This window comes from Mobula birostris, chromosome 17 (assembly GCF_030028105.1).
Source record: "Mobula birostris isolate sMobBir1 chromosome 17, sMobBir1.hap1, whole genome shotgun sequence".
Lineage (NCBI taxonomy): Eukaryota > Metazoa > Chordata > Chondrichthyes > Myliobatiformes > Myliobatidae > Mobula > Mobula birostris.
This window is the reverse complement of record NC_092386.1, coordinates 28,559,570-28,587,175: the sequence shown is the minus strand read 5'-3', so window position 1 is coordinate 28,587,175 and position 27,606 is coordinate 28,559,570. Positions and strand designations below refer to the sequence as shown.

Here is a 27,606-nt window from a genome sequence, read left to right as displayed (position 1 = left end):
TGTGAATGATGTAATTTTTGTGATAAACAAAGTGGAGCTGGGGAGAGGTGCATAGTTAAAGAAATACTGAATGAGTTCAAGCACAAGAGATGGAATGAAACATATGAAGAGGTCACATCGTGGGACAAGGCAAGAAAGGTTCTGAGGGGTGGAAATGGTGGGATAGAAGATCAGGAAAAGGGGCAATAAGATTAAGACAGGGAAACAGAAGTAACTGATAGAAAGAAGAATCATAAATTTGGTTTATACTTGCAACCTGGTATGTTTTATCAAAAGGAAGGTAAATATCAACTTCCATTATGCTAAATATGAAGAAATCACAAATAAAACAAAATTCTGGCACAATAATTAGTGTTGATATTATATGGCTCTTATGAACTGGGTTCAATCTTTAACATTGCATGTTGTCTGTGTGGAGTTTGCATATTTACCTTGTGAACAAATGGGCTTCCCATAGCTTCTTTGGTTTCCTGCCACATCCCAAAGGTGTGCTGGTAGGCTTACCTGTTAGTATAAATTCCTCCAAGTGACATTGGTGGCAGAAGAATTGGGGTGAGGAGGAGGGATTTGCTGGCTGATGGGTATGCAAGCCTCAACAGGTTGCACAGATAAGTGACGGAATGGAAATGGTGGTGGGAAGGAAAAATATGGTAACAAAATAAAAATGAAAGAGGGATATGATGGGAAACTGAATTTGACAACAGTGTTGTTACAGGACACACAACATAACTGCAGAAGCAGCAGTTAAAGCAATATACACATTATTTGAATTGTAAGAGAAGGAACAAAAATAAAACAATAAGGGAAGCTCAAGGTTCTTAATTTTGTTCAGAGCAATCACTTGTTTAAAATGTCTGGAAGAAATCAATGTAAATCTTCTTGAATAGAATTAAATGCAAACCTAGATTAGCTTAAATATAAATTTTACTTGGGATAATGCTTCAATTAATTAAGCAAATAAAGCTGGAACAAACAAGAGAAGATCTGCAGATGCTGGAAATCCAAGCAACACACACAAAACTCAGCAGGCTAGGCAGCATCTATGAAAAAGAGTACAGTTGATATTTCAGGCTGAGACCCTTCATCAGAACCCAATGGCCTGCCTGGCCTGCTGAGCTCCTTCAGCATTTTGTGCGTATAACAATACTGGAAGTTCAAATTCATTGTTAATGCTCCATCAACTGAAATAGAATGCATGGTGCACAACTTTAGGCCGCAGTCTAATACAGCCTTCAAGTCAGATGTAGTTTTTCAATGCCTGAGGCTGTGGATACCAAACAACACCTGATGTTAACAATGAAACTACAATTATTTTTTCCACAAAGAGGGGAAAACATCATTGACAAGGTACAAAGGTTTAACTCAATACACTGTGTTTATACTTACCTATTACTGTGGCCATCACAAAGACACTGGTAGAGACATGCTGACAGTGAAGCAGCAATAGTGTGCAATACATGGATCTGAAAAATTAAAGAAGTTTAGTATTGACTTGACGAAACAGCAATGCACACACTATTAACACATAATACTAAAACAAAGTAGAAAACCACTATACACGGGGGCTCCTTAGGAGAGACAGTTACTTCAACAGTTTCTAGTGATATGATTAAGAGCATAAAATGTGTTTCATTTATATTTTGTACACATTACAGTACACTGACCTATGTATGAAAGTAATGAGAGCAATAAACCTATCATTAAGACTTAAACCAAATTATCCAAAATTGAAATGGTAGTAGGTAATTGAAGAGCAAGGAAAACAGTTGCACAGAAAGGCTATGTATTTGTTTTATGTCATTTGAAAATTAAGTTGCATAATGTTTAGAAGATGTGCAAGTCTCATCAATAGAACAGATACAATGCAAATGAAGAAACTGAGAAAATGGAATGCAGTCCTTAAAGGAAGAAAGATGGGAGGAAATGAAATTGAGATAACAATAGCAGACATCCTACCTCTCCCGGAAGTTCCGGGAGTCTCCCGCATACCTATAGTGGCTCCCTGACGCCGGGAAATTATATACAATATCCCGGAAATAGATTTTTTTTTGTGAGGGAGACGGAGAATGAGAGTGAGCACCCTGATTGGTCTCTCTTCGTGCTAGGAGTGGTTCCCAACTACCGGGCCGTGAGGAAACGATATGATTTGGCGATATGAGTTAGCGCATCTTTCCTCATTCCCTGTCACGCACTGTTGAATTTGAATGCACGCGAGGTTATCGGTGACCCAAGACGTGCATAGGAATGGGTCGGTGACCCATTTGTGAACGTCCCTGGTGAATCATCCATGTCAGCGCGGGAAAAAGATCAACTCCTCGAGCTTGCACAGACGGCGGGCTGAAAAGTATGTTTGACATAACATCTCTGCCGGCATTCCGGATCAAAGTCAAGGCTAAGTATCCTGAGGTAGCCACGGAAGCACTGAAAACGTTGCTTCCATTTCCAACATATTTCAGCAAAGCGGCGTTTTTTTGCAATGAATACAACGAAAACTAAATTGTGGAATAGACTGGAAATAATGAACCCCCTTCGAGTATCGCTGTCTCCCATCACCCCTCGATGGGACCATGTTGTCGCAGGAAAACAAGCCCAGGGCTCCCACTGATTCAGTGATATTGGTGTGTTGCAAGGATTTTATATGTTCATATGAGGAAAATATGCGCTGTGTGTTTAATACCCAAACGTTACTTAAAATGTTATGATGCTATTGACTTATAAGTGACTTATAATTCAGTGGTCCCCAACCTCCGAGCCGCAAAGAATACAGCGGTAGCCAGAACACACCTAGCACATCTTTAAGAAAAAAGCCGAAATAAACAAGCTAATTAATTAGGTGCCGCCCGGCATGTAAATATCGGCCCAGATCAGAGGTGATTGCTGCTTTTATGTCGCTTTAGGCTTTTTTCTTAAAGATGTGCTGGGTGTTTTCTGGCTACCGCTGCATTCTTCGCGGCCCGGAGGTTTGGGACCACTGTTATAATTGACTTATCACTATATTCATGCAAGGAAAATATGCGCTGTGTGTTTAATATTAAATTTGTTAGATAAACCCCTTTAGAAACGAAATTGAGTGTATTAGCTATTTACAAGTGACTTACAGTTGATGTATCACCTATATTCTGGTCGCGTTTAACACTCCCCCACCCCACCCCCGGGGTCGGCTGGTCCACAAGAATATTGTCAATATTAAACCGGTCCGCTGTACCCCTGATTTAAACTATCTGGCTAGCTGCTAAGGAGCTATGCTATTGATGCCCTACGTGATGAGGCCAAACTCCCTGTAGACTTGCTTAAAGTTGTAATAGAATAAACATGATAATATAAGTACATATTTTAATGTCACATTTGCCACATATACCCAACTTGGTTTACAGATTAGACAAAATCTCTGAACAAAGTATTACATACACCCTTGGAGGTCGACGGGGGGAGGGATATGGGGTTGCAGGGAGGCGGGGGTGCTACCTCCCTGTAATGAATTTTTGCAGGGTGGGATGTCTGCAATAGGGCTCTATGGTTTTCTCTTGGTTGTTATCTGTCTCCTGAAGGGGAAACAGAGAGACTCAGAAAGGAATGAGACAGAGAAAGGCCATATGAAGATGAAGCCAGTTCAAAGCAAATTAGCAGCACATGAGCAATTGGCTTAATAACCATTGATAATAACAGTGGCTAAACAATCACTTATATCATTACAGATCATATAACATGCAACTAAAGATACTTACTGAACTGGGCAGAAAATGCAAGTGACAAGAAAAAAATGAGCTAAGGTACATTTGGTAGAGAATCTCAGAAAAATATTACCTTAATCTTTTGTTTTAAGATTATGATGTACAAATAAACTCAAGTTGTCTTGTGTGCAATGAAGCAGACAAATTTTATAATTAACTTTGTATTTAAAATAATTTCTTTGCAAAATTTATTTTGATCTGTGAAAATTGTTAACAAATGCCATCTGCTGGATTTTAAAATACAATACAGGGGAATTAAAAGTTGGCCATTAAACAAACTTCACTTTCAGGACATTTCACCAAGGACATTTTTCTTCAAATGATTCCTTTTGAAGCGCATCTGCAGTTAATCTACAAAGAATTGCACTAGCAAATGAGATGGCTGAGGAAAGTAACATGTTCTTAGAGATGATGGAGGGATTAATATTCATCTATCACCTGAAGAACTCTTTTCTCTTTTCAAATTGAAATATGGGACTTTAAAAAAAGTCTTCCCAGTTCATCAGTACTGACAGTCTAATACGTCATCCAATAGTCTCCCTCTCCAACAACACAGCAATTCCAATTACACCACTGTAATGAGAAGATCATGTCCTACATTATGCACTACTAAATATAGACAGTCAAATGGTAAGCACAGATGACTACTGATGATGTCAAAGTTGCTAAGACAGATCTTTATAACTGGTAAAAATAAAAAAAAAGTTTCAACTTATTTTTTTAAAGAAGTAAATTGATGTCCATAACATTTACATATAAATACCTCAACTCAACGTGGTTTCAATTAGCTGAAGTAGTAGGACATTTATCAAAATATCCTACATACAGCAGGCAGTTTTGAGCAGTTGATATATTTGAACACTCTTGGTTTTCCAAGATCAAGATATTCTTCCAGGTTAATTTGTGACAGGAACCAGACTTAATTTAGCAAAGTAAAATGGGGATTTTACAAAGCCATTTACTGTAACGCTTCAAAGTAAATTTCGAAATAAAATTTAGCAAACCTTTCAACGTATCCCAGTTTCAACTTATTCTAATTTTTAAAAAATTACTAGTATTTGAACTTCCTTTCTAATCTAAATTGCAAGAATCAAAATGACTCCAAAAAGGAGTTTAAGATACATCAGCAGTAATAGGGAAAAACTTCATAATTTCTAACAACTATAAATTCAGCATCATTGTGTGGCTGGAACCATAATAAAAAGTATCCTTAATTTTAAAGAAAATGTGCTTGGTGAAATGTTTAAAAACTACATCAACTATAACCAACTGTAGATTGTCATTAACTTGCCTGCAGCTTGTTCCTTAGGTAAAATTCCTTGAATATTAAATTTCTGTGATACACAAACAAATATGCAGAAACATCAAAACTAAATCAATGTCAGAATTTGCCGATTTTGTTGCCAACTTGAGAACACCAAATGGATGTTTTAACTATATCACAATTTTGTTATCTGTTATTTATATTTTTCAATTTTAATGAAATATTATATAACACTAACCTGGTTATTCTTGATGTCTGGATGGGGAGGTGAATCAAATTCCACAATGGTATGCACAATATCATGAGTAAGGTTGCTCAGATGGAGTCTGGGATTTGCCACTACTATTTTAGCACTTGCAGTGCAGGCAAAGAGGAGGGGTATTGATGCAAGTTGAAGCAAAGGACTAGTCATTTGTTCCAATGAATGCTCCTAAATCAGAAATATTGATATACATGTTTACCATTAATACACTGCAAAAATATATACATCTTAAATGCTTGTCACTCATGAATAAGTTACATGGTGGATCTTCAGCCAAAAAAATCTTTTGCCTACTTTGCAAACCTTACACATTATTCTCAGTCCTAACCTCGTTCCTAGCATGTTTTCAAAGAAAGTCAGTCTGGAAAAAAATAACTATGCAATCTTTTTGTACAAATACTGAATAAGCTGTTCATCTGCTCAGAGTGCTGGAAGGATTTTTTAGATGCAGAAAACCAGCTGAATCTGGACTACAAGGCATAAAGTGGCATACTGGCATTTTGTCGGGACCTGGGCTAACACTACATGAAATAAATCTATATTCAAACAAACTTTAGTCTTTCACTGTCAGTTAGACATAGATCTGGATGCACTGAGAAAACTGACACATGAACACACCAATTCAGACCAAGGTCATCAATAGATCTTTTATTAAGGCAGTCATTGCTGGAATAATTATATATAAACTCTTCAATAGCTTTAATTACATACATACCATAGTGGTAGGCAAATGTCTGGATTTACAACCAACTGGCTTCATAAATTCTCCTTCAAACCAAATCACAGAATTGTAAACACTGACCCCAATGAACTAACTATGGTATGACATATTGCAATGCACTTTTAAAAGGATGTTTCCTTGAATTGGGATCTGCCACAATGGAATTTAATTAAAGAAACATAAATTTAAATGGAATTTAGTAGAACCACTCTCACATTGGTTTTCTCCCTTAAACACTATTCAAATAGGCATAAAACTAACCAACAGTCATCAACAATAACCTTTCCCTTTTGAATTAACATGATACTTGACTACATTTTGCATGCCAAATGAAATGCTCACATAGTTAAAATTCATACATGGCTTTATGATTACCTAGATCTTGATAAAATCACAACAATCTTTACTAACAAAGCTATCTGAATATAGACTTGTGGGAAATGGCAGCAAATATAAATCACATATGAAAAGTGCTCCATATGTTAACATTTCTGTGAATTGACAAGAAGATTCCAATTCATGGTCAGTTTCACATTATTTCAAATGCTTCTTGAAATTTTGACATTATGTTATCATTCCTCAAGAGCCTTAGAACTCACACCACCTGGTTAGGAACAGTTATTATCCCTCAACCATCAGGCTCTGGAACCAAAGTGGCAAGTTCACTTGCCCCATCATTGAAATGATTCCACAACCAATAGACTCACTTTCAAAGACTTTTCATCTTATGTTCTTGATATTTATTTCATATTTATTTATTATTCTCTCTTTCTTTTGCATTTACACAATTTGTTGTCTTTTGTACACTGGTGAATGCCCATGTTGGTGCAGTCTTTTATTGATTCTATTATGGATTTATTGGATATACCAGCAAGAAAATGAATCTCAAGGTTATATATGGAGACATACATGTAATTTGATAATAAATTTACTTTGAACTTTGATGTAATAAGAACTGCTGAAATACATAGTGTCGTAAGAGCCAATGTTTAGATTAAAATAATTAGGAGTTTGAGCATTTAATATTTGCTTTAGTTATGCTAACCAAATAAAACACTAGAAAGAGCAACAAATTCCATCATCAATTCAATAAAAATATTACACCAGGGCACAAGAAAATTAGTGCAAGCTTAATTCAAACATATGAAAATTACCTGCTGAGATTCTTGCAAAAGAAGAATCAACTCCATCCTGACTGATGCCAAACCTCCACCATGTGATCCATGAAGACTACAATAACTGAGAAACATCCTTAGAAGAGGCTGGTTTTGCCGAAGCCACAACCTCCTTCTCTGCAAATACTCTTGGTGGTGCAATGTTTTTTGTTGGTCGATATCTCCATCTTCTACCTGTTCTCCGTTGGGTAATTCATCCCAGACACTTTCAGAATTATCTTTTCTATTTTCTATGATAACATTGTAATTACATGTTTTCTGCAGTGCTATAATTTCTCTCTCAAGCCAATTATACAACTGGTAGCGAAGTTTTCCACCATCTACCTCATAGCCAGTAGAGAGAGTACGCAGCTCTGATGTAAGTATTTTCAAGCATGCTCCAAATTTCAACTGTGCTGCTATAACATCTTCTGATGGACTTAAAAATTCATCAGTTAAACTTGAGAAATTTGCACTGGAGGATTTTTTCTCTTCTACTTTCTCAACAATAGGGCTAGGTGGATGTATTTCCTTCATCGAAAGACCAAATTCCTCCTGGTCATCTTCCTTATCACTATCCCATTTTAATTCCAATGGTTGATCTTCAATGACTATAGAGGACTGGCTCCAATCAAAACTAAGAGATGAACTAGATTGCCCATTTGACACCCAGTCAGAAGCACCTTTGATTGCAAAACCATTTACTGTTGGTGAAGACGAATCAAAATTCAAATGTGTAGATTCTGTTTCTTCTAATAAGGAAATAGCAGCCAAATGAGAACCTCCTTTATTTTGTGAAATCTTTGACTTCATATTAACAACTGGCATTTTAGACAGGACTTCAAGAGCTAACATTGGACAGCCAGCTTTAAAATGGGCATTTGCAGTTGCAAAGAATAGTCTTCTTTCAGCTAGGCTGATTTTATCTGCCAGGCCACTTTCCACAGTTAAGCCCATTTGTGATACCATCTTCTCTGATGACGCAAAATATCGTCGCAACAAAAGAGGGTGCGTCCGCAAATAATTGTAGAAATTAAATACTCCTGGATTGCATGAACCTGATTTACTGCATTCTAAAGAGAAATTGCAAAGAGATTTTCATTTGTTTTTAATCAGAATTTAATGCAAAGTCTATCATTTTAATTCAGTTCAACATAATCAATACTTATTGACATTTAAATGAAAATGTTTGCAGATGCTGGTAATCTGATACAGAAACAGAAAATTCCAGAAATTTTCTTTAGACCAGGCAGCACCTGTGCGGAGAAAAACAAAAATAAATTTTCAAGTCACTGGTCTTTCATCAATAGTAGAAAAAGTTAGGAAACAGGCATGTTGTAAGTTGCAGAGAAGGGGAAGGACTGGAAAGAACTAAGGGCATATTTGCCAGTGAGTGGGGATCTCATACAAAGGGGAATCCCAGACCAAGACACATTCTAGAAAAAGGGGCTGGAAGTAAAATGGTCAAAGGATGCAAGAAACAAGAATAAGGCACTCAATTTGGTGATCAACCATGATCACACAGTGGCAGAGCAGAAAGGAAATGCTGAATGATCTACTGCAATTGCTATTTGTTACAAAAATACGGATAGGATCCTACTAGGTATGATATTGAACGAAATGACTAACATTCACCCCTAACATTGATGTACATTCTCAATTTTTGTGTGTGCAATGTGAAACAACTAATGGGATTTACTGAGGGATTCTGAAAAATTTTGTTAACTTTATTAAAAGGGTTTTAAAAATAAATATTTATTTCAAACAGTTTTAAGATGTTTTCCCAATGACTTGGGGTCAACCATGGCTGGTACATCCCATCTGTCAGGGAGATATGCAAATCAGTACATAATGATAAGGAGATGAGCTGCAGCCCATGTAGCAGGCTGCCCCTCCCCACTCAGCTGATGAATCTAAAGAAACGGCAGAGAGTGATGCAGTTTGGCACCAGCGATGTCACAGCAGTTGCCAGTTGGCATTGAACTCAACATAATACTGACTCAGGGAATCCAGCTCCGGGTTTTACGCTCGGGATTTACTCCCGAAGCCTTCCCCATGAATGGGTATAATCACAAGGCAGCAAAGGTATGAGATCAGAGCTTTCCTTCTCCTAGATGAGTTGCCAACCACGGCTGATGAGCGCCATCTACCTGAAGCCACTAGTTTTAAGGCAACAGTAGGCCTTAACCCCTTCTCCCTTCCTCCGAGCTTAGTAGCTAAGCCACACATGAAGGCCAGGAGCTGGATTTGGTTTTCAATGGCTATTTGAGGTGCATGCCGTTGAGAGTATTTAATAGGTGGTAGGAACTTATCCCCACTGCCGATAACAACCTTAAGGAACCTTTTCCAATGTGTCATATGTTTAAAGATCACTGAAATCAAACACAGCCAAAGTAAAGGCTCGTGCTAGCCAACAAGTTGTCCAGCACTGACAGGGATATTTCAGGGTGGGACCTCTTTGGTGTATCATCCAAGACCTGAACTCTGCCCAACTCACACTGCAGGACTCCAAGGTGCGGAGGAACAATGGTTAAAGCCCTATACATCCCGCAGGGTGAATGGAGGTATGGGGGGGGGGGGTAATGATTGCAGTAGGAAGACTGGCACAGAATAACCTAGAACAAAATATCACTGCTTGACACATGTAATATTGTGTTTGTGCATAAATAGCAGTTGAGTGATATTAACCTACTACGAAACATCTTGTATCTCTTACTCTCTGGTTCAATCAGTCCAAAAACAATGTTAAAGATACCTGAACAAAGGAATTTTACTATCATTGTAAAATAATATTAAATTTACAACATATCAGCATTAACAGACTGATCATTCTAGTGTCATAGGCCTAATGGCCTATAAAAACCTTCATGTCCTGTCCCACACTCAACAAGCCATTTATTCAACACTTCTTGGCAAGAGTTAACTGACATATAAACTTTCTTGTTGAACATCTTACACAAAATTTCATGTGTAAAAGAACAAAAACAGAAAACTTCGCAATACATATTTTCTCAATTCAATTTTTATTACCTGTTGCTCCATTGGAATCATTTTCTCTCGTTCCTTCTTCCAATAGAGTATTCAGAGAGTTTGTGTAATCTTCTAGTATCCAATAAGCCATGCTTCTCAATACAGGATCAGAATTTCTGAGAGAGGGGTTAAAGTCTTTGTTCTTTTTATCAAAGCCCAGGATCCTTTCTATAAGTATAGACTTGTAAGTGGATGACACTTCAAATTCTGATTCATACAATCGTGCAATTACGAGGGCTAACTGAATGTCATGAAGTCTTTCAAGACAGACCTTACAAATAAAGCAGAAATAGCATAATGAGTGACATTTTCACATTTTTAATGCAATTTCATTTGATTATGATACTCTATGATTGCACATGGTCATTCAGCAGTCTCCTGAGGCCAATGTGAGCGCATCCTTCAGGAGGGTGAACCGACGGAAAGCATAGGGTACCTGGCTGACGACTTAAGACTTGTGCTATTCAACTGGCTGGTGTATTCACCGATATCATTAACCTCTTACTCCAGTAGTCTGAGGTACCCACCTGCTTCAAGCAGACTTAAATTATATTGGTTCTCAAGAAGAACATGTTAACCTGCCTAAATGACTACCATCCAGTAGCATTTAAATCCATTGTGATGAAGTGCTTTGAGAAGTTAGTGACTCCTGCCTGAGGAGCGACTTCGATCCACTCTAATTTGCCTGCAGTCACAACACGTCAACAGCAGATGCTCCCTGTGCCATTGGCTGAACACAAGCCCAAAGCATGATCAATCCACCCCCGTGCTTAACAGTTGGAGAGGTGTTCTTTTCATGAAATTCTGCACCCTTTTTTCTCCAAGCATACTTTTGCTCATTGCAGCCAAAAAGTTCTATTTTAACTTCATCAGTCCCCAGGACTTGTTTCCAAAATGCATCAGGCTTGTTTGGATGTTCCTTTACAAACTTCTGACGCTGAATTTTGTGGTGAGGACGCTGCACAGTAGAACAGTGAACCACCACTCCAGAGTCTGCTAAGTCTTCCTGAAGGTCTTTTGTAGTCAGACGGGGGTTTTGATTTGCCTCTCTAGCAATCCTATGAGCAGTTCTCTCGGAAAGTTTTCTTGGTCTTCCAGACCTCAACTTGACCTCCACTGTTCCTGTTAACTGTCATTTCTTAATTACATTACAAACCGAGGAAATGGCTACCTGAAAACGCTTTGCTATCTTCTTATAGCCTTCTCCTTTGTGGACATCATTTATTTTAATTTTCAGAGTGCTGGGCAGCTGCTTAGAGGAGCCCATGGCTGCTGATTGTTGGGACAAGGTTTGAGGAGTCAGGGTATTTATAAAGCTTTGAAATTTGCATCACCTGGCCTTTCCTAATGAAGACTGTGAACAAGCCATAGCCCTAACAAGCTAATTAAGGTCTGAGACTTTGGTAAAAGTTATCTGAGGGCTCAAATCTCTTGGGGTGCCCAAACTTTTGCATGGTGCTCCTTTCTTTTTTTTCCCATTCTAAAATTGTACAAAACAAAAATAATACACTAATCTTGTTTAAAATGTTGAAAATAATGTTTCATCTTTAACTTTATGACTTTTGGAGATCAGTTCATCTTCTACTCACTTAACTATTCACAGTAACAGAAATTTTGACCAGGGTGCCCAAACTGTTGCATGCCACTGTATGAGAGAGATTGAGAACCTGGCTGAAAGGTGTCAAAACAAGCTATCACTCAATGTCAGCAAAACCAAAGAGCTTATTACTGATTACAGGAGGAGGAAACCTGAGATCCATGAGCTGTCTTCATCACGATATCAGAAGTGGGGTGGACAGAAGCAGCAACTTTAAATTCCTTGGTGTTATCACTTCAGAGGATCTGTCCTTGGACCAACATACAACTGCCATTACAATGAAGACATGACAGTGCCTCCATTTCTTAGGAGTTTGTGCAGATTTGGCATGTCATCCGAAACACTGACAAACATCTATATATGCGTGGTGGAGAATATACAATTTGCATCGTCGCCTAGTATGGGAATACCAATTCCCTTGAATGGGAAAAAAACCCTACAAAAAGTAGTGGATACAGCCCAGTCCATCAGAGGTAAAGCCCTTCCTACCACTGAGCACATTTACAATGTCACAGAAAAGCAGCATCCATCATCAAGGACCTGAAACCATCCAGGGCATGCTCCCTTCTCACTGCTGCCATCAGAAAGGAGGTACCAGCGCCTCAAGTCCCACACCACCAGATTCAGGAACAGTTATTACCCATCAACCATCAAGCTCTTGAACAGTGGGGATAAATTCACTCACCCCAACACTGAACTAATACCATAACTTATGGACTCACTTTAAAGGACTCATGTTCACAATATTAATTGCTTTTTTTATTTTTCTTTTCTTTTTGCATTTGGACAGTTTGTCATTTTTTGTACATTGGTTGTCTCTGTTGTGTGTGGGTTTTCATTGATTCTATTGTGTTTCTTTGTATTTACTATGGATACCCACAATAAAATGAATCTCAGGGTCATACATGGTGACATATATGTAGTTTGAACTTTTGAACTTAAATCCCAAGAATTGTATTTTAATTCTTTTCTGAAAACAAAGGCAGTATGATACAGTAGAAGTTTTATTATATTTTTAATTGGGTAGCTGAACCATATTGATAGAATGCTAAAAGAGAACAGTCACTACATGGAGACAAGAGGCAGCAGATGTTGGAATCTACAGCAACCATCTGTGGGTTGAATAAAGTAGTGCAGGGTTTTGACCTGAAATGGTCACAATTGCTTTCCCTCCCCTACAGATGCTGCTTAATTCACTGAGTTCTTAAGCAGAATGTTGATTGTTAAACCGTTTGTTGACTAAAACTACAAAGGATTGTGTATTCAATTACTGATCAAAATAATCCTGAAGTCAAGTTATTACAAATAAAACAAAGTTCTTAAGAGTGCAGATGCTGTGAAGTAAGATTTAGGCACTCATTGGAACGACAGAGAATTTCATAAACTTGTTGCAGAATGTTAAAAACTGTTAAGAAAATTATCTATTTGACATAATCAAATGAATGCACATAAATATGCTGAGGTCAGCATTTTGTAGTGTAAAATTCATTATGATTGTTCATAGAGCAATAAATTCAGTCCAAAAGTAAGGGAATGGTTGGTTGCAGTGTTCTGAAAATTCCTACAAACATGACAGCCAGATCCTTCCATAGAAACACCAGCACTTTCACTCAGCAGATCCACACCCATTTCCCATCTGATTCTGATGTTGTTAGAGGAACAGAATGGTCATCTGTAGAATTAATGGATTTAGGGTGGAAAATCTACGAACATTTTCAACAAGCTCATTCTCATGAATGGATCATTTACTTATCCACTTCATTTTAGTTAACTGAACTAATTTTTTTTAAAAAAGTAAATTTCTCTTAAACGAATTTTTAGATATGTTCAAATTTTAATCATTTTTGCATGGTTATGAACATGGCAGACACTTGTATATTCAATCTCTTGAGTTTTGACAGCCAGGATGTCTGGGGGCACAGTTTAACCAGCTGTCTAAACAACAACTGGATGGAGTTTCAATCTGAAAGGTCATGTACCAACTGTGTCAAATATCAGCAGAAAATGAACATCTGCAGATTTAACAGCTCTTAAGCTGAAAAGTATACCAAATAAATCTGTGTCTCATCAAGCAGGTCTTAGATGACAGAGAGCGGAAATTTGCAGCCCTGGATCCGTTCTGGGCAGGAGCAGATTCAGAAGACAGACACCCAATGAGTATAGTTTACCTGTTGCAGCAGAAAATCAGTCATTCTGAATGCCAGCTTCCATTTTCTTGAATACCCACCATTATTCAATCTACTGGTAGCACTTTTTAAAAATACTCATTGAAAATTATTTGCACATTATTAAATATGAAAGGTTTAACAATAATAATGAACTGAGATTATGACAATTATGACTTCAAATTAAAAACATTTATGCTTGATCGTTATTTATTTGCTCCCAGTGGAGAGTTTGGATACATTTGAGAAATGAGACTAGACTGAGCTAACGTATCCTCTGATTCCAAGAAGCAAACCAACACTCAAACATCTATGGGCATTGTTACCAGCTGGGAATAGAAAATAAATTGAGCTGAAGGTAAAAATTTGAACCTTTGATCATTCAAACATAGGCATTTTATTTTCTCCAGGTAACAATGAAAATAATTTATACTCATCTTACCTCAATTGCATCCTTCAGGGAACCAGCTAAAAGGAAAAAAGCTGCAGCTTGTTCAAATCGTTGTTTACCTAGTAATGCAAAAGCATTCTTCAAAGCAGCCTTCCTCCACCTATCATCACTGAAATTTTTCCCAAAAAACTCAGTCATTTTCCTGTCTTGAAGGGACCTGCATATTAAGAAAAAACTATGTTTCCATTCAAACCACTTAAATGGATATTTTTCCTTAAGTGTGTACCAAAGGATCCAGGCTACTGGTTAATAATCAGCCCTTTTCAGAAATCAATGCAGTCATTAAATGCCACTTTCCCAATACATTTAACCTGAAGAGTAAACATTCAGCAGAATGACAAGGGCATTAATAACTTTAAAATTACTCTTAAAGATGCTGTTATTAGTTTTATTTTTAAACAGCTTCACCAATCCCACCCAATCTGCTTGCAAGAATCCTAAGTGCACTAACTTGAATCGATACAAAATGTGTATCAGAAGAATCTATACAGTGACAAACAATAGTTACTTTTAACAATGACAAACTCAAACTAGCATGAGGTTTGATAGGGAGAAGATACAGATGTCATAATGAGCAAAATATTATAGTTTGTCAAACCTGAATAGACCCCAAAGCACAGCCTTTTTCTTCATTGCAAGATAAAAAATAGCGGCATCTAAAGGATCATTATTTCTTTGGAATGCAGCTTTGGCAACCTAGATTTATTGAGAAAAAATTCCCCATTAGTGCATTTAAAAATATGAAAACTCACCTTTATCTTGAAAAAATAATTCAAACCTTTAATGACAATAAAATTAATGAATTATTACTGCCCAACACAATAAGATTTTTACAATTATTAAATTATTGGTCATTTTTATTCCAGACTTTTCAACCCAGTCTTTTCTTTTTATCTCAAGCTGTAAACTCAGTGAAATATCCACTTTCAATTTCCTAAACAATTGTGCAAAATGTAACTAGATAATTTTGAACCTTTTTCACAAAGAAAACAATTCTATTTTACTTACTAATCAAAGATGGGAAAAGCAGCACTGCGTGTATTCACCAAAAGAAAAGTTTCTCTCCAGAAAAAGGTCTGAAGATTATCCACAAAATTTCTGTTAAATGGAATTGTACTATAGCTGACGTAGTTAAAGGAAACTGACATTCAAAACAGGCTTCAAACTTCTGAGAGACCAGCCTTTTGTTTTATGGGAAAACTTTTCATCAGATTTAATCTAATAATAAAAATTCCTGGAGTGAGTACTGGAGATGGAATGACTTTTAGGTGAGTTTGCTTTCTCAGCTCTAAAGAGAAAGTCAAGTTAGGGATATAGAGAAGGCACTGATGTCTAATAATTACAAAGTGTATTTGACACTAAAAAGAGAAAATTATACAAACTAGAATTACACAGCATGTCAAACCAGATATTACAATCCCTCAGACAGATGTTCTTATGGGTGATCTGAACATTATCATAAAGAATATGGAACAATTTACATGCGAATATGAGAGCTTCAATTCATTGTCATTAATGTTTTCGCGTGCAGAAAGCACATGAGGAGACAAAGAGCACATGAGGAGTGCAGAAATAAGTTGTGCCAAATGGTTTAGGCCCTCTGGTTTTCTTCACTAACTACTCTATTCAGCCAGTGGATTAGGATAGCACTCAACACACAATCGCCACAATGACTTGTGCCTTCAAGCACTCATCCTGTCCCTTTCTCATTCTCTCTTCTGGCTCCAACTCCTTCAGACCCGAATGCCCTCAACCCATCTCCATATCCAAGTTCACCTCCTCTCCCATGCCTTCTCATCTAGTTCAACTCCATCCCCTCATCCCAGCTCCATCCATCCCATGATCCCCTGTTCCCAACTATGCCCATCATACATCCCACTCCTACTTTTCACTCTACTCCCATCCTTCCCTGCCATCCATCACATTTCTATTTCCTCATTCTCAGACACATCTTCTACTTCAACCCTTACCCTACTTCCATTTTTGCCTTCATTCCTCACTCTAATATCACTACCAACATCCTTTCCCAAATATATTTCCACAATTCACCCACCCTCCACATGCCAACTCTGACACCCCAGACCAATCTATCCTTTGCCCATTGTCTCCCCTCATCCAATTCCTCCTTCATGGACCACCACAGTCTTCCTCTACAGGCGTCCCCCGCTTTTCAAATGTTCGCTTTACGAAACCTCGCTGTTACGAAAGACCTACATTAGTTAACTGTTTTCGCTGACAGAAAGTGTTTTCACTGTTACTGTTAGAGTGGATTTCTTTTTGGGTAGATGGTTTGTTAACACTTAAATGACTTTGGCCACCAGACTTCTATTTTAACTGTTTGACAAAGGACTGTGGATTGAGTCCACCACAATGGGCTTCCTAAAAGGTGTAAATACCAGATGCTTCTGGTGCCTGATCCTGTAGTTTCAAAGGCAGTCTTATCTATACATTATAAATATTAATTGTCTTCTATGTTAGCACGTAAAATGCCAAATAAATGTATTGTGGATTGAACTAAAGGCTGTGGATACCAACACAGACACGTTGGCGTCAGAAGGAAAGGTTGAAATCCGAAGGTGTGATGTTTGTATGTAACTTCAAAAGGAAGCATTGTCTGTAACTTTTTAAGTAGCCATTGCCATTGTGTTTAGCATATAAATATCGAGCCCACATTTTAGCTAGCAGACCTTTCTGCAGAAAGTGTCTCTGTCCGTTAAGATGCCTGCTGTACCTTGTTGTGTCGAATAAAGAAGCTGCTTTGTATCTGCCAGTGACTCTGTCTCTCCGGTAATTTCATCCCACTCCTGACAAGTGTGATGCAAAGGAATACAGCAAGCATCATGAGTTCAAGTAGCCAAAATTGGCACATTGTGGAATACATTCTCTATGGTTTTAAGTATGTACTGTTTAACTGCTACCCGTCTATGATATTTTGCGTAGTTTGGGAATTAGTGTGGGGAATTCTCAGGAAGAGGTTTTACCCAGATAGATCTACCAGAATGGCACCTATTGAGGTCAGGCAACGTCAGGTTGAGAACCCTGATGATCCGAGTCAGCCCTTGACCTTGATTATGACTATTCATAAGCCCTTCACCCCCAGGGAGAAACAGAGCATTTTGTCCGAGTTGCCCTTACTTAAAGTTGCCTGTGGGAATTCAGAATTCTGGCGCAAGCTCGAGGAAATGGTTGAAATTCACCAGATGCACCCTAAAGGTATACATGTGTTAGTGAAAGCCAAGTGCCCGAGGAATATGTGGGACAGGATGGCCCAGGGGGTGCGGGATGGTACATGGACAACTACCGGGAGCGGCAGTAATGAAGAAAGATATTGCTCCTTTAAAGGGGAAGTGAGGAAGCACCTGGGGGTAGGTAAGAGTAGCTGGGGAATGATAATGGCAATGATTCAAAAGGCCATGGATTACGCAGAAGATAAATACCGAGTGTACGTAGAGTATTCAGGGTTGGATAACCCAGGGAGGGACGACCCAGACTTCCTAAAAATGCTGAAGGAAGGCCTGAGCTCAGCCCACCAAGAAGTTTTAGATTTAGGCATAACGGTAGGGTCCAACTACTCTGAGATAGTTTCGTGGGCCAGTGAGATTGACCAAAGAAAAGGCAAAATAAATCGTAAAGTGGGTATAGTGGATGCAGCTGCTGTGATGTCCCGGAGGGCTTGCTTTGCTTGCCAGCAGCCAGGGCACTTTGCAAAGGACTGCCGGACCAGGTATAAGACAGTGAAGGAGTTGATATGCTATAGCTGTGGCCTATCGGGACATAGCCGGAGACAGCATCCAAAGGGGAGGGGGAAAACCCAGGCGAAGGAGACGGCAGACACCCAGTCACTCACCCCATCAGCACCCAGTCTGTCCAGTCTGACTGCTGACCAGATCATAGAACTAGTAAAGATGGCTTCTAAGTCAGGAAAAGATGTGGCAGCAGGCTCCACTGCCAGCTCTGGTGACCCGCGGATGTACACAACGGCATTGTGAGGGGGATGGCAATGCAGTATGTTAGTGGACACGGGCATCAGTATCGATAACAGACTTACCCTTACCAACAACCGGACAGGCCAGTTATATCAGGGGTGTAGGAGGGAAAACAGTAAAAGCAGAAAGAAGCGAGGAGCAAATACTAGAAATCAGGGGAGTGCAGCTTCCAGTGTATTTCTGGGTATGTCCAAATAATGAGGGCACGATCCTTGGAATAGACGTATTAGGGGAAGTAGGAGCTGTCATAGATTCAGGAAAAGGAGAAATAATATGGACGAGTCCGGGGCAGCGAACGCGCACAACCAACAGAATACACGGCCTGGCTAGCATAGGCGCAGCTGCCCCGATCATTAGAGACTGGAGCCAGGATGGTGTCTCTGGGTTACCTTGTCAGCAGTTTCCAGCTGTGTGGGCTAGAGACAAGCAAGATTGTGAGCAGGTAGAGATAGACCTAGTTAAAATAGAGGAGGGTCTGTATAAACCCCCTAACCAGGACCCTATACAAACTGACACACTGACCGCTGTTCAGGGTATAGCAAAGGAACAAAAAGACCAGGAAATACTCAGAGAGACTGCGGCCACTCCAGAACATAGAGTTTTCCCAGTTCCTCCGAGGGCAGACATTAGGCAATTGAAATTGCAAGTGTGCAGGAGGAAACGACAGAAGTCAGCTTAGTAAAATTATATGAAGAGGTAGAGGCAGAAGAGAAGGAAAAATGGAGGAGAAAAGGAGCGAAGGAGGGACCAGATGGGTGCTGGACACATGGGAATGTTGAGAAATTCTGCCGCCGTTGTATCATTTGTGCCCAGCATAACCCTGGTAAGGGCAGAAAGCTACAGCTGGCAAATCAGCCTCGGCCGAGGGGACCCTGGGAAAACATCCAGATAGACTTCACAGGGCCCCTGGCAAAAAGCAGGGGGAAAAGTTACTGTCAATTTAAAGTATTAAAGGACCGAGCGAAACAACAACAGCGAATCACTGATCAAAAAGAGCCAGAGGGAAAGGGGATAGTTCTTCCACAGCCCTGCGACCAAGTTATGGTGAGGGTGCTGCCAGAAAGGCCAGGGTTTGCCCCCAGGTGGATAGGACCACAGACGGTACTCTTAGCCAATGACATGTGTGTCTGTGTACAGAATTGGCGAGGCAGCCAGTGGAAACACTGGACCCAGATTAAAGCATATGACTCACCCTCTTGTTGCTCCCACAGAAGGAGTGGGGAACCAAGTGTACCCAGTAACCATGTAATTACAGAGAACCTAAGAGAGGAACACCAGCCGGCCATGGCAGACTTGACCACAGCTGATGAAAACATACCCAGAGAAAATGCAAAGGCAGAAAACGCTGACAGCGTGGCAGAAGACACTGAGAACGTGTCGGAAAACCACGAATAGCCAGCTAAAGTGTGATGACGATGGTACTCTGTAAAGAAGGCTGGTTGCTGAAGGTAGATGATTAATTTTATAGTATAGAAAATTATTTGGGAAATAGATGGGGAGGGACTTTTGAGTTAAAGCAGAGATGGCAAGTTCCACCACTTCGATGGCATTTCAGACTGCACACGGCATCTGGAAGCAGTCACCCCCAGTCTAAGGAGCTGGGCCCTTTTCAGCAGTTGAGCCAGTGATTGACCAGATAGTTCGGAAGGGGGTGCCACCGGGGAGAGGTCCTTGCAGACATTTTCGTAGAGGCCACCCCAACCCCTTCCTGTACATAGATGAGAGAGCCCGAGGGTGCTCCTGGAAGGAGAGTTTCAGCGACCAGGGGATAAAGGGCCAAAGACAAAGGAATGTGATTTAAGATGCAGTCAGCCTGCAGGCACATGAAAGGAGCTGCATTCCTAAAGACTTGGAACAGTCTCTCTGCTTAACATTTGGTAGGTAATGCTAGGATAGATATCAAGGTACATAAAATTGGGGGAAAATTTTGAGACAGGGCATTTTTGCTGCCCTATTTGAGCAGATCCTCTTAGATTGGCCTTTCCTGATACAAATTTAATTTGTCCAGGAGGGCCAAGAGGAGGGACTGTTAGAGTGGATTTCTTTTTGGGTAGATGATTTGTTAACACTTAAATGACTTTGGCCACCAGACTTCTATTTTAACTGTTTGACAAAGGACTGTGGATTGAGTCCACCACAATGGGCTTCCTAAAAGGTGTAAATACCAGATGCTTCTGGTGCCTGATGCTGTAGTTTCGAAGACAGTCTTATCTATACATTATGACTATTAATTATCTTCTATGTTAGCACGTAAAATGCCAAATAAATGTATTGTGGATTGAACTAAAGGCTGCGGATACCGACACAGACATGTTGGCGTCAGAAGGAAAGGATGAAATCCGAAGGTGTGATGTTTGTATGTAATTTCAAAAGGAAGCATTGTCTGTAACTTTTTAAGTAGCCATTGCCTTTGTGCTTAGCATATAAATATCGAGCCCACATTTTAGCTAGCAGACCTTTCTGCGGAAAGCGTCTCCATCTGTTAAGATGCCTGCTGTACCTTGTTGTGTTGAATAAAGAAGCTGCTTTGTATCTACCAGTGACTCTGTCTCTCCGGTAATTTCATTCACGCTACAACAGTTACGAAAAAAGGCAGCGCGCGATAAAAAGGCAGCGCACACCCCGAGCTGCCAAAGCTCCTCCCCCAGAAGCGCATTCTAGCCGGCATTGCTTAAACACGTGCCTGTAAGCATCTGCGCTTTATGTCGATTTATTTTGTGCATCTGTTAGCAAGATGAGTTCTAAGGTATCGGAAAAGCCGAAAAGAGCTCGTAAGGGTGTTACACTTAGCGTAAAACTAGACATAATTAAGCATTTTGATCGTGGTGAACGAAGTAAGGACCAAGTGAATTTGGCTTGTGGAAGTTGACGAAGGTGATGTTGAAGAGGTTTTGGCATCCCATGACCAAGAACTGATAGATGAAGAGCTGATGCAAATGGAAGCAGAAAGGATAACAACCGAAACCAAATATAGTAGCGAACGGATCGAAAGTGAAATCGTCCAGAAACTGAACGTGAAGCAAGTGCGTGAGATTTTCACTGCAATGATTGCAGAAAAGTAAAACTTTAATTTTGAAAGGGTACGTACGTTTAGGGCATATTTGCAGGATGGTTTGAGTGCTTACAAAGAACTGTATGATAGAAAAATGCGCGAGGGTAAGCAGTCAAGCATACTGTCGTTTTTCAAGCCTTCCACATCAGCCACAGCAGACGACGAACCTCGATCTTCAACATCGAGGCAGGTAGAGATAGAAGAAGATGACCTGCCTGCCCTGATGGAAACAGACGACGATTAGATGACACCCCAGTGGTCCCAACCTCCGGGTCGCGAAGCACGCAGTGGTGCAGCGGTAGCCGGGACGTACCCAGCACATCTTTAAGAAAAAAAGCTGAAATAAACGAGCTAATTAATTAGGTGCCGCCTGGCAGACAAGTGTCGGCCCAAATCAGAGGCGATTGCCGATCCGGAAAGCACGATTTGCCCTGGGACGACAAAGCATGTTTCATAGCTCACCATGGGGAGACAGTCAAGAGAGGCCTTACACAAATTCAGCCATCCCCATCACCAATGATTCAGACAGCACTGGAACAAGAGCTCCTTCTGTAAATATCCATCTTTGCCAGTGGATTGTCTACAGTCTCCAGAGAGATCATGTAAGCCTCCACAAAGATATCATTGCTGTATGGAAAATTATGCCCAATGGTCTGATTGCAAGCATCAAAAGCCAGTTTGGGTTTTTGCAAATTAAATTACAGGTGGATTATCCGCTAATTATGAAGTGCACCTTATGCAGCAGATCAGATCTCCTATTCTTTGCAGCAAGCCAAGAAGCCATGAAACATATATATGATGTGCACACCCAGCCCAAAGACAAACATCGCACACACATCTTGCAGGAAGATAACTGGTTAATGACTATCATCCAGCATTATCACGGTCCAGTATCAGAATTTGTGTGACGGACAGACCAACCGAAATGCTAGGCAATATTTGGATCAAATATGACAGCAAACTGGAAGGGGACCCAGGAAAGCTACAGAAGTACCCTCTGCTGATGAAGCCAGCATCCCAGCAGATGAACCAATGGACGCTTCATCAAGAGAAGGAGAGATTCTCTGCTCAATGCACTCAACATCAGCTAACCAGGATGGCAGAGAGAGAGAAGTTGCCCGCTGTGGTGATCTACAAAAGTGCACCAACCACTTAACCAGTACCAAGTTGGATAGATTTGCATCATTTTTCTCAGTATACCTCATTTACTCCCTTCAATTGTGGTTCCCATCTATAGGGGCGGGGGGAGTGATGTACCACATCTGATCCATTGCGCGAATGTGGCAGGTGCGCAAACAACTGTTTGATAGCATGGTGAATCGACTGGGTGTTGTGCACGAGGTATGGCATGACTCAGTAAAAACGTTTATTCGTACTACTCCATTGTCGTTCTTGCTCCACACAAAGATAACATTCACAATTGCCTTCACTTTATCCATGATATTCCTTTCCTCCTGTCACTTCTTCCTTGTTTCCCACTCTCATTCCCCGACTGCCTCCTCCTCGCCCACCTTTATTTCTTATGACTTTCTCCACTTGCTCTTCTCTACATTTCACCCATTTCCCTCCTTTCCTCTTTTCCAACATTTTCGTTAACAATCCAATGAAAATGATCATTATGATTTAACATTGTGATTTAAATGGCAAGACTCCTCCAAAAGGAATTAGTCATAGTAATTTAATTTTTCTAATTTGAAGTAGCTTATAAATGTTAAACATGAAAAAATTCTGCAGATGCTGGAAATCCAAAGCAACACACACACACACACAAAGTGCTGGAGGAACTCAGCAGGTCAGGCTACATCTACGGAAATGAATAAACAGACGACGTTTCAGGCTGACACCCTTCTTCAAGACTGCAAAGAAAGGGGGAAGACGCCAGAATAAAAACGTGGGGAGAGGGGAAGGGGGACAGCTAAAAGGTGATAGGTAAAGCCAGGTGGGTAAGAAATATAAAGACCTGGAAAGGAAAAATCTGATAGGAGAGGAGAATGGACCATAGGAGAAAGGGAAGGAGAGGACCCGGGGGAGGAAATTGGCAGTTGAGTAGTAGTAAGAGGCCAGAGTGGGGAATGGAAGAAGAGAGTCGAGAGAGAGATTTTTTTTTAAACCAGAAGGCGAAATTGATATTCATGCTATCAGGATGGAGGCTTCCCAGACGGAATATAAGGTGTTGCTCCTCTACCCTGAGGGTGGCCTCTTGTGGCACAACAGGTGGCCAAGGACTGACATGTCAGAGTTGGAATCAGAATTAAAATGTTTGGCCACCGGGGAGTACTGCTTTTGGCGAATGAAGCGGAGGTGTTCAAAGAAGCAGTCCCCCAATTTACAACGGGTCTCACTATTGTAGAAGGCAAATTGGGAGCACCAGACACAATAAACAATCACAGCAGATTCGAAGGTGAAGTGTTTCTTCACCTAGAATGGAAGTTTGGGGCACTGAATGGAGGTGTGGGAGGAAGGACGGGTGTGGCACTTTGGTTGCTTGCAGGGATAAATGCAGGGAGGGAGATTAGTGGGGAGAGACAAATGGACAACGAAACCACAAAGGGAACAATCCCTGCAAAAAGTGTGGGGGGGTGGTGAGGCAAAGATGTTAGGTGGAAGGATCCCTTGGGAGATGGCTGAAGTTGTGGAGAATGATGTACTGGATGTGGAGGCTCGCAGGGTGGTAGATAAGAACAACTCTGGGTGTTCAAGTGGTGGGAAGATAGGGGTGAGTGCCTTTGTCGAAGAAATGGAGCAGATGCAGGTGGACAGCATCAATGGTGTCCCTGTTCTTAGAAGGAGGACATCTTTGATGCCCTGGAAAGGAAAACTGCATTCTGGGAACAGATGCGGAGGAGACAAAAGAACAAGAAAAGGGAATAGCATTTTTACAGGACACAGGGTATAATGAAGATAAATGTGGGCTATTGACTGTCAACAGTTTGTCTCCAGAGATGGAGACGGAGAGATCAAGAAAAGGGAGGGAGGTGTCAGAAATGGACCAAGTGAATTTAAGGGCAGGGTGGAAGTTAGGGGGAAAGTTGATAAAATTGATGAGCTCAGCATGGGTGCATGAAACAGCGCCAATGAAGTCACCAATGTAGCAGATGAAGAGTTGTGGAGCTTACAAGTGTTGCTGGCCAACATGAAAACTCAGAGTAAGTCAATGATAAATATTCCAGTTGCACTATCATACAGCTAAGGTTATTGCACTCTGTTTATTAATAAACATTCCAAAGTAAAACATTGAGTGTTACCTTTTCCATACACCTACGAAGAATGACTGTGCTGCGAACCCACCACCCTACTCCCATGGATCTAAGCTCTGACCAGTGGGGATCTCCTCTTTGCATTGCAGGAATCATGTTTAGCAGCTCCTCCTCTGCTTCTGAATGAAAGGCCCAGGCAAAATGACAGGTAGACAAACCTATAATAAACAATTATATCCATTTAAACATGATGCCCTACATAAATTTAAAAGGTATGACAACATAATGATAAACACAAGAAAGTCTGCAAATGCTGGAAATCCAAAGCAACAGTACAGTACTGTACAAGCAACTAACTACTGGGTTGATATTCCAGCTGAAAAATTAATCAATCATCATACTTAGAGAATTTTGAAAAAGATTAAATATTATTGGAGTAAAACCAACTTGAGGGAAGGATATTTGCCATACTTACTCACTTTCAGATGCATGGAACTCCATACCCATATGGTTGTTTTTTTTAAATCATCTTGGGAATAACTCTACAAACACCTCCATTCTTAGTGAAGGAGGAGCCAAGCACAGACACAAAAGACAAGACTGAGCTCTCTTCAGACAAAAGTACTGACTGTTGATTCATCCTGCCTTTCACAGAAGTCTGTTTTTCATGAATTGGACTCTTCTGACAGCCTTGGATACGATAAAGGTAATAGGGTCCGAAAAGATTCTAGCTGAAGAACCATGCTCTAGAAATAACTCTTCTTTTTCAGGCCATCTATACCACTTCAATCATAACACTGGCTTCTACTTGACAAAAGGAAATCTGGTCCATAGTTACATCAGTAGTGAAGCAATAATGCTAACCATTGATGTACAAAGATCTTCTAGCTTCCTCTTTACTGATACAGGGTAGTGCAAAGCATTAGTTCAAAGGAATCAATGCAACCCAACTGCTCTGGCATCAAGTTTACCAAACAACAAATTACACTGAGAATTCTTACATACAGCATAACAATGAGGAATTTAAAAAATCTTAATTTTTTAAAAACAGTATAATAAATGTTAAATTTAAAAATTTGCTCCCCATTAAGAAGCAATCCATTAAATTTTGGATTGACTGTACTAAGAACTGTCAACACAGATGTATGCACACAAATATGCACACCCATGCAATTTTTTTTTTGAAAACAGCCAGGTAGTTTGCCAAGAATAAAGAAGACATTGTGTTCAATGAAACAGGAGCTGCTCATATATAGAAATGTCACTGAAAATATACCTCCAATTTCCCACTGTCCTGCCTTGGAAAAACAACAAACTTCTTTGCTGTATGTTCTAAAACTTCGAACTCCTTGCGCAAAACAAATAATGTGAGTACTTTCACAAAATTAACTGCATTTTTGAAAAAGGCCAGATCCCATAAAAAAGAAAACTTAAACTTTTGAAATAATCTAAAAGAGATTTGGAGGACACTGCACTATGGAAGTACAAGTAAATACCTTAAACTCGTATCAATTTCAGTGTGGCATTTCTGTAATTATCATGGACAAGGTTGCAAATAACACAGCCCAGAGACATGTCTAAACCAATCATGACAACTTTAGGATTCCTGTATTAAAGAATACATGTATAAAAATCCTTAATTTGCTGTCAGTTTCATAATGGCTGTAAACACCGATAGCTTTGCTGTCACTGTTGCTGTATTTAACCATTTTCAAATAAGATTTTTGAAAATCCATTTATTCTTCATGGAAGAAAGTCTATTCATCACAAAAGCAAACAGGGTACAAATTCATATAAAGTACCAAAACAAAAAACAGCTAAAGGTAGCAATAGCTTTCCATATGTTAAAGCATCAGTTATACAGAATTCATGCCTCTGATTACTCCTTTAACTGGAATGCATTGGATTTACCTTGTCGAAGAAGTTGTGCTCGATAAACAGGAGGTAGTGATGTCAATAGAAATGTATGTAGCCTCATGGCTAAAAGAAATCTTAATCCACATTCATCAAGTGTCTCACCACCTACAAAATATAAATAATGCATTTTCTTTACATTTTGATCATTTTAATTTTCAAGAACTGAAACGTTGCTGGAATTTACAAAATGATAACCACTAACAGTAATCCTGACAATAAAATCTACTGTGCTGTCAAGTTCAAGGAAGTCCTGACTGATGCTGTTCAAGGAAGGAAATCTGTCAATTACTTCTTGCGGCCTACTGGTAACTACAAATCCACGTAGGTGACTTCAACCACTCTTTGAATTGGCAGAGCAAGCCATTGATTATTGGGCAAGTGTAGATGGACAATCCGAGGGGTGATTGATAGGTTTGTGGCCTAAGGTAGAAGGAGTCAATTTTAGAAAACCTAGCATTTATTTTTCAACATAGTCCCCTCCTACATTTACACATTTAGTCCAGTGGTTGTGGAAGCATACAGATCCTTTCTTTGTAGGATTCAGCGTCTTGGACCTCCAGAAAGTGGTCCATGGCAGAGGTGATTGATAAGTTTGTGACCTAAGGTAGAAGGAGATGAGTTATTAACTTCAAACGTTCTGCACAATCACTCAAAGAGTTGAACTGCATGTGCATGTAACGAGAGCTATACAGTGGCATACAAAAGTTTGGGCACCCTGGTCAAAATTTCTGTTACTGTGAATAGCTAAGCGAGTAAAAAATGAACTGATTTCCAAAAGGCATAAAGTTAAAGATGATATATTTCTTTAATACTTTAAGCAAGAAAGCTTTTTTATTTCCATCTTTTACAGTTTCAAAATAACAAAAAAGGAAAATGGCCCGAAGCATTGGGCACCCTGCATGGCAGTACTTAGTAACATCCCCTTTGGCGAGTATCACAGCTTGTAAACACTTTCTGAAGCCAGCTAAGAGTCTTTCAATTCTTGTTTGGGGGATTTTCACCCATTCTTCCTTGCAAAAGGCTTCTAATTCTGTGAGATTCTTGGGCCCGTCTTGCATGCACTGCTCTTTTGAGGTCAA

General features: G+C 39.8%; 1 protein-coding gene across 8 annotated transcripts in view; it reads right to left on the bottom strand.

Annotated features, from left to right (window-relative positions):
• LOC140211578 (dmX-like protein 1) overlaps nucleotides 1-27,606 on the bottom strand; it is a 199,880-nt gene that overhangs the window by 78,619 nt on the left and 93,655 nt on the right. For all 8 annotated transcript variants that reach the window (XM_072281438.1, XM_072281440.1, XM_072281439.1 and 5 more), the window contains 8 exons: nucleotides 26,522-26,632; nucleotides 24,659-24,828; nucleotides 14,974-15,071; nucleotides 14,367-14,532; nucleotides 10,163-10,433; nucleotides 7,133-8,205; nucleotides 5,234-5,425; nucleotides 1,387-1,463 (listed from right to left, as the gene is read on the bottom strand). In XM_072281438.1, the coding sequence (XP_072137539.1) occupies nucleotides 1,387-1,463; nucleotides 5,234-5,425; nucleotides 7,133-8,205; nucleotides 10,163-10,433; nucleotides 14,367-14,532; nucleotides 14,974-15,071; nucleotides 24,659-24,828; nucleotides 26,522-26,632 (2,158 nt within the window). The remainder of the gene's footprint in view (nucleotides 1-1,386; nucleotides 1,464-5,233; nucleotides 5,426-7,132; nucleotides 8,206-10,162; nucleotides 10,434-14,366; nucleotides 14,533-14,973; nucleotides 15,072-24,658; nucleotides 24,829-26,521; nucleotides 26,633-27,606) is intronic.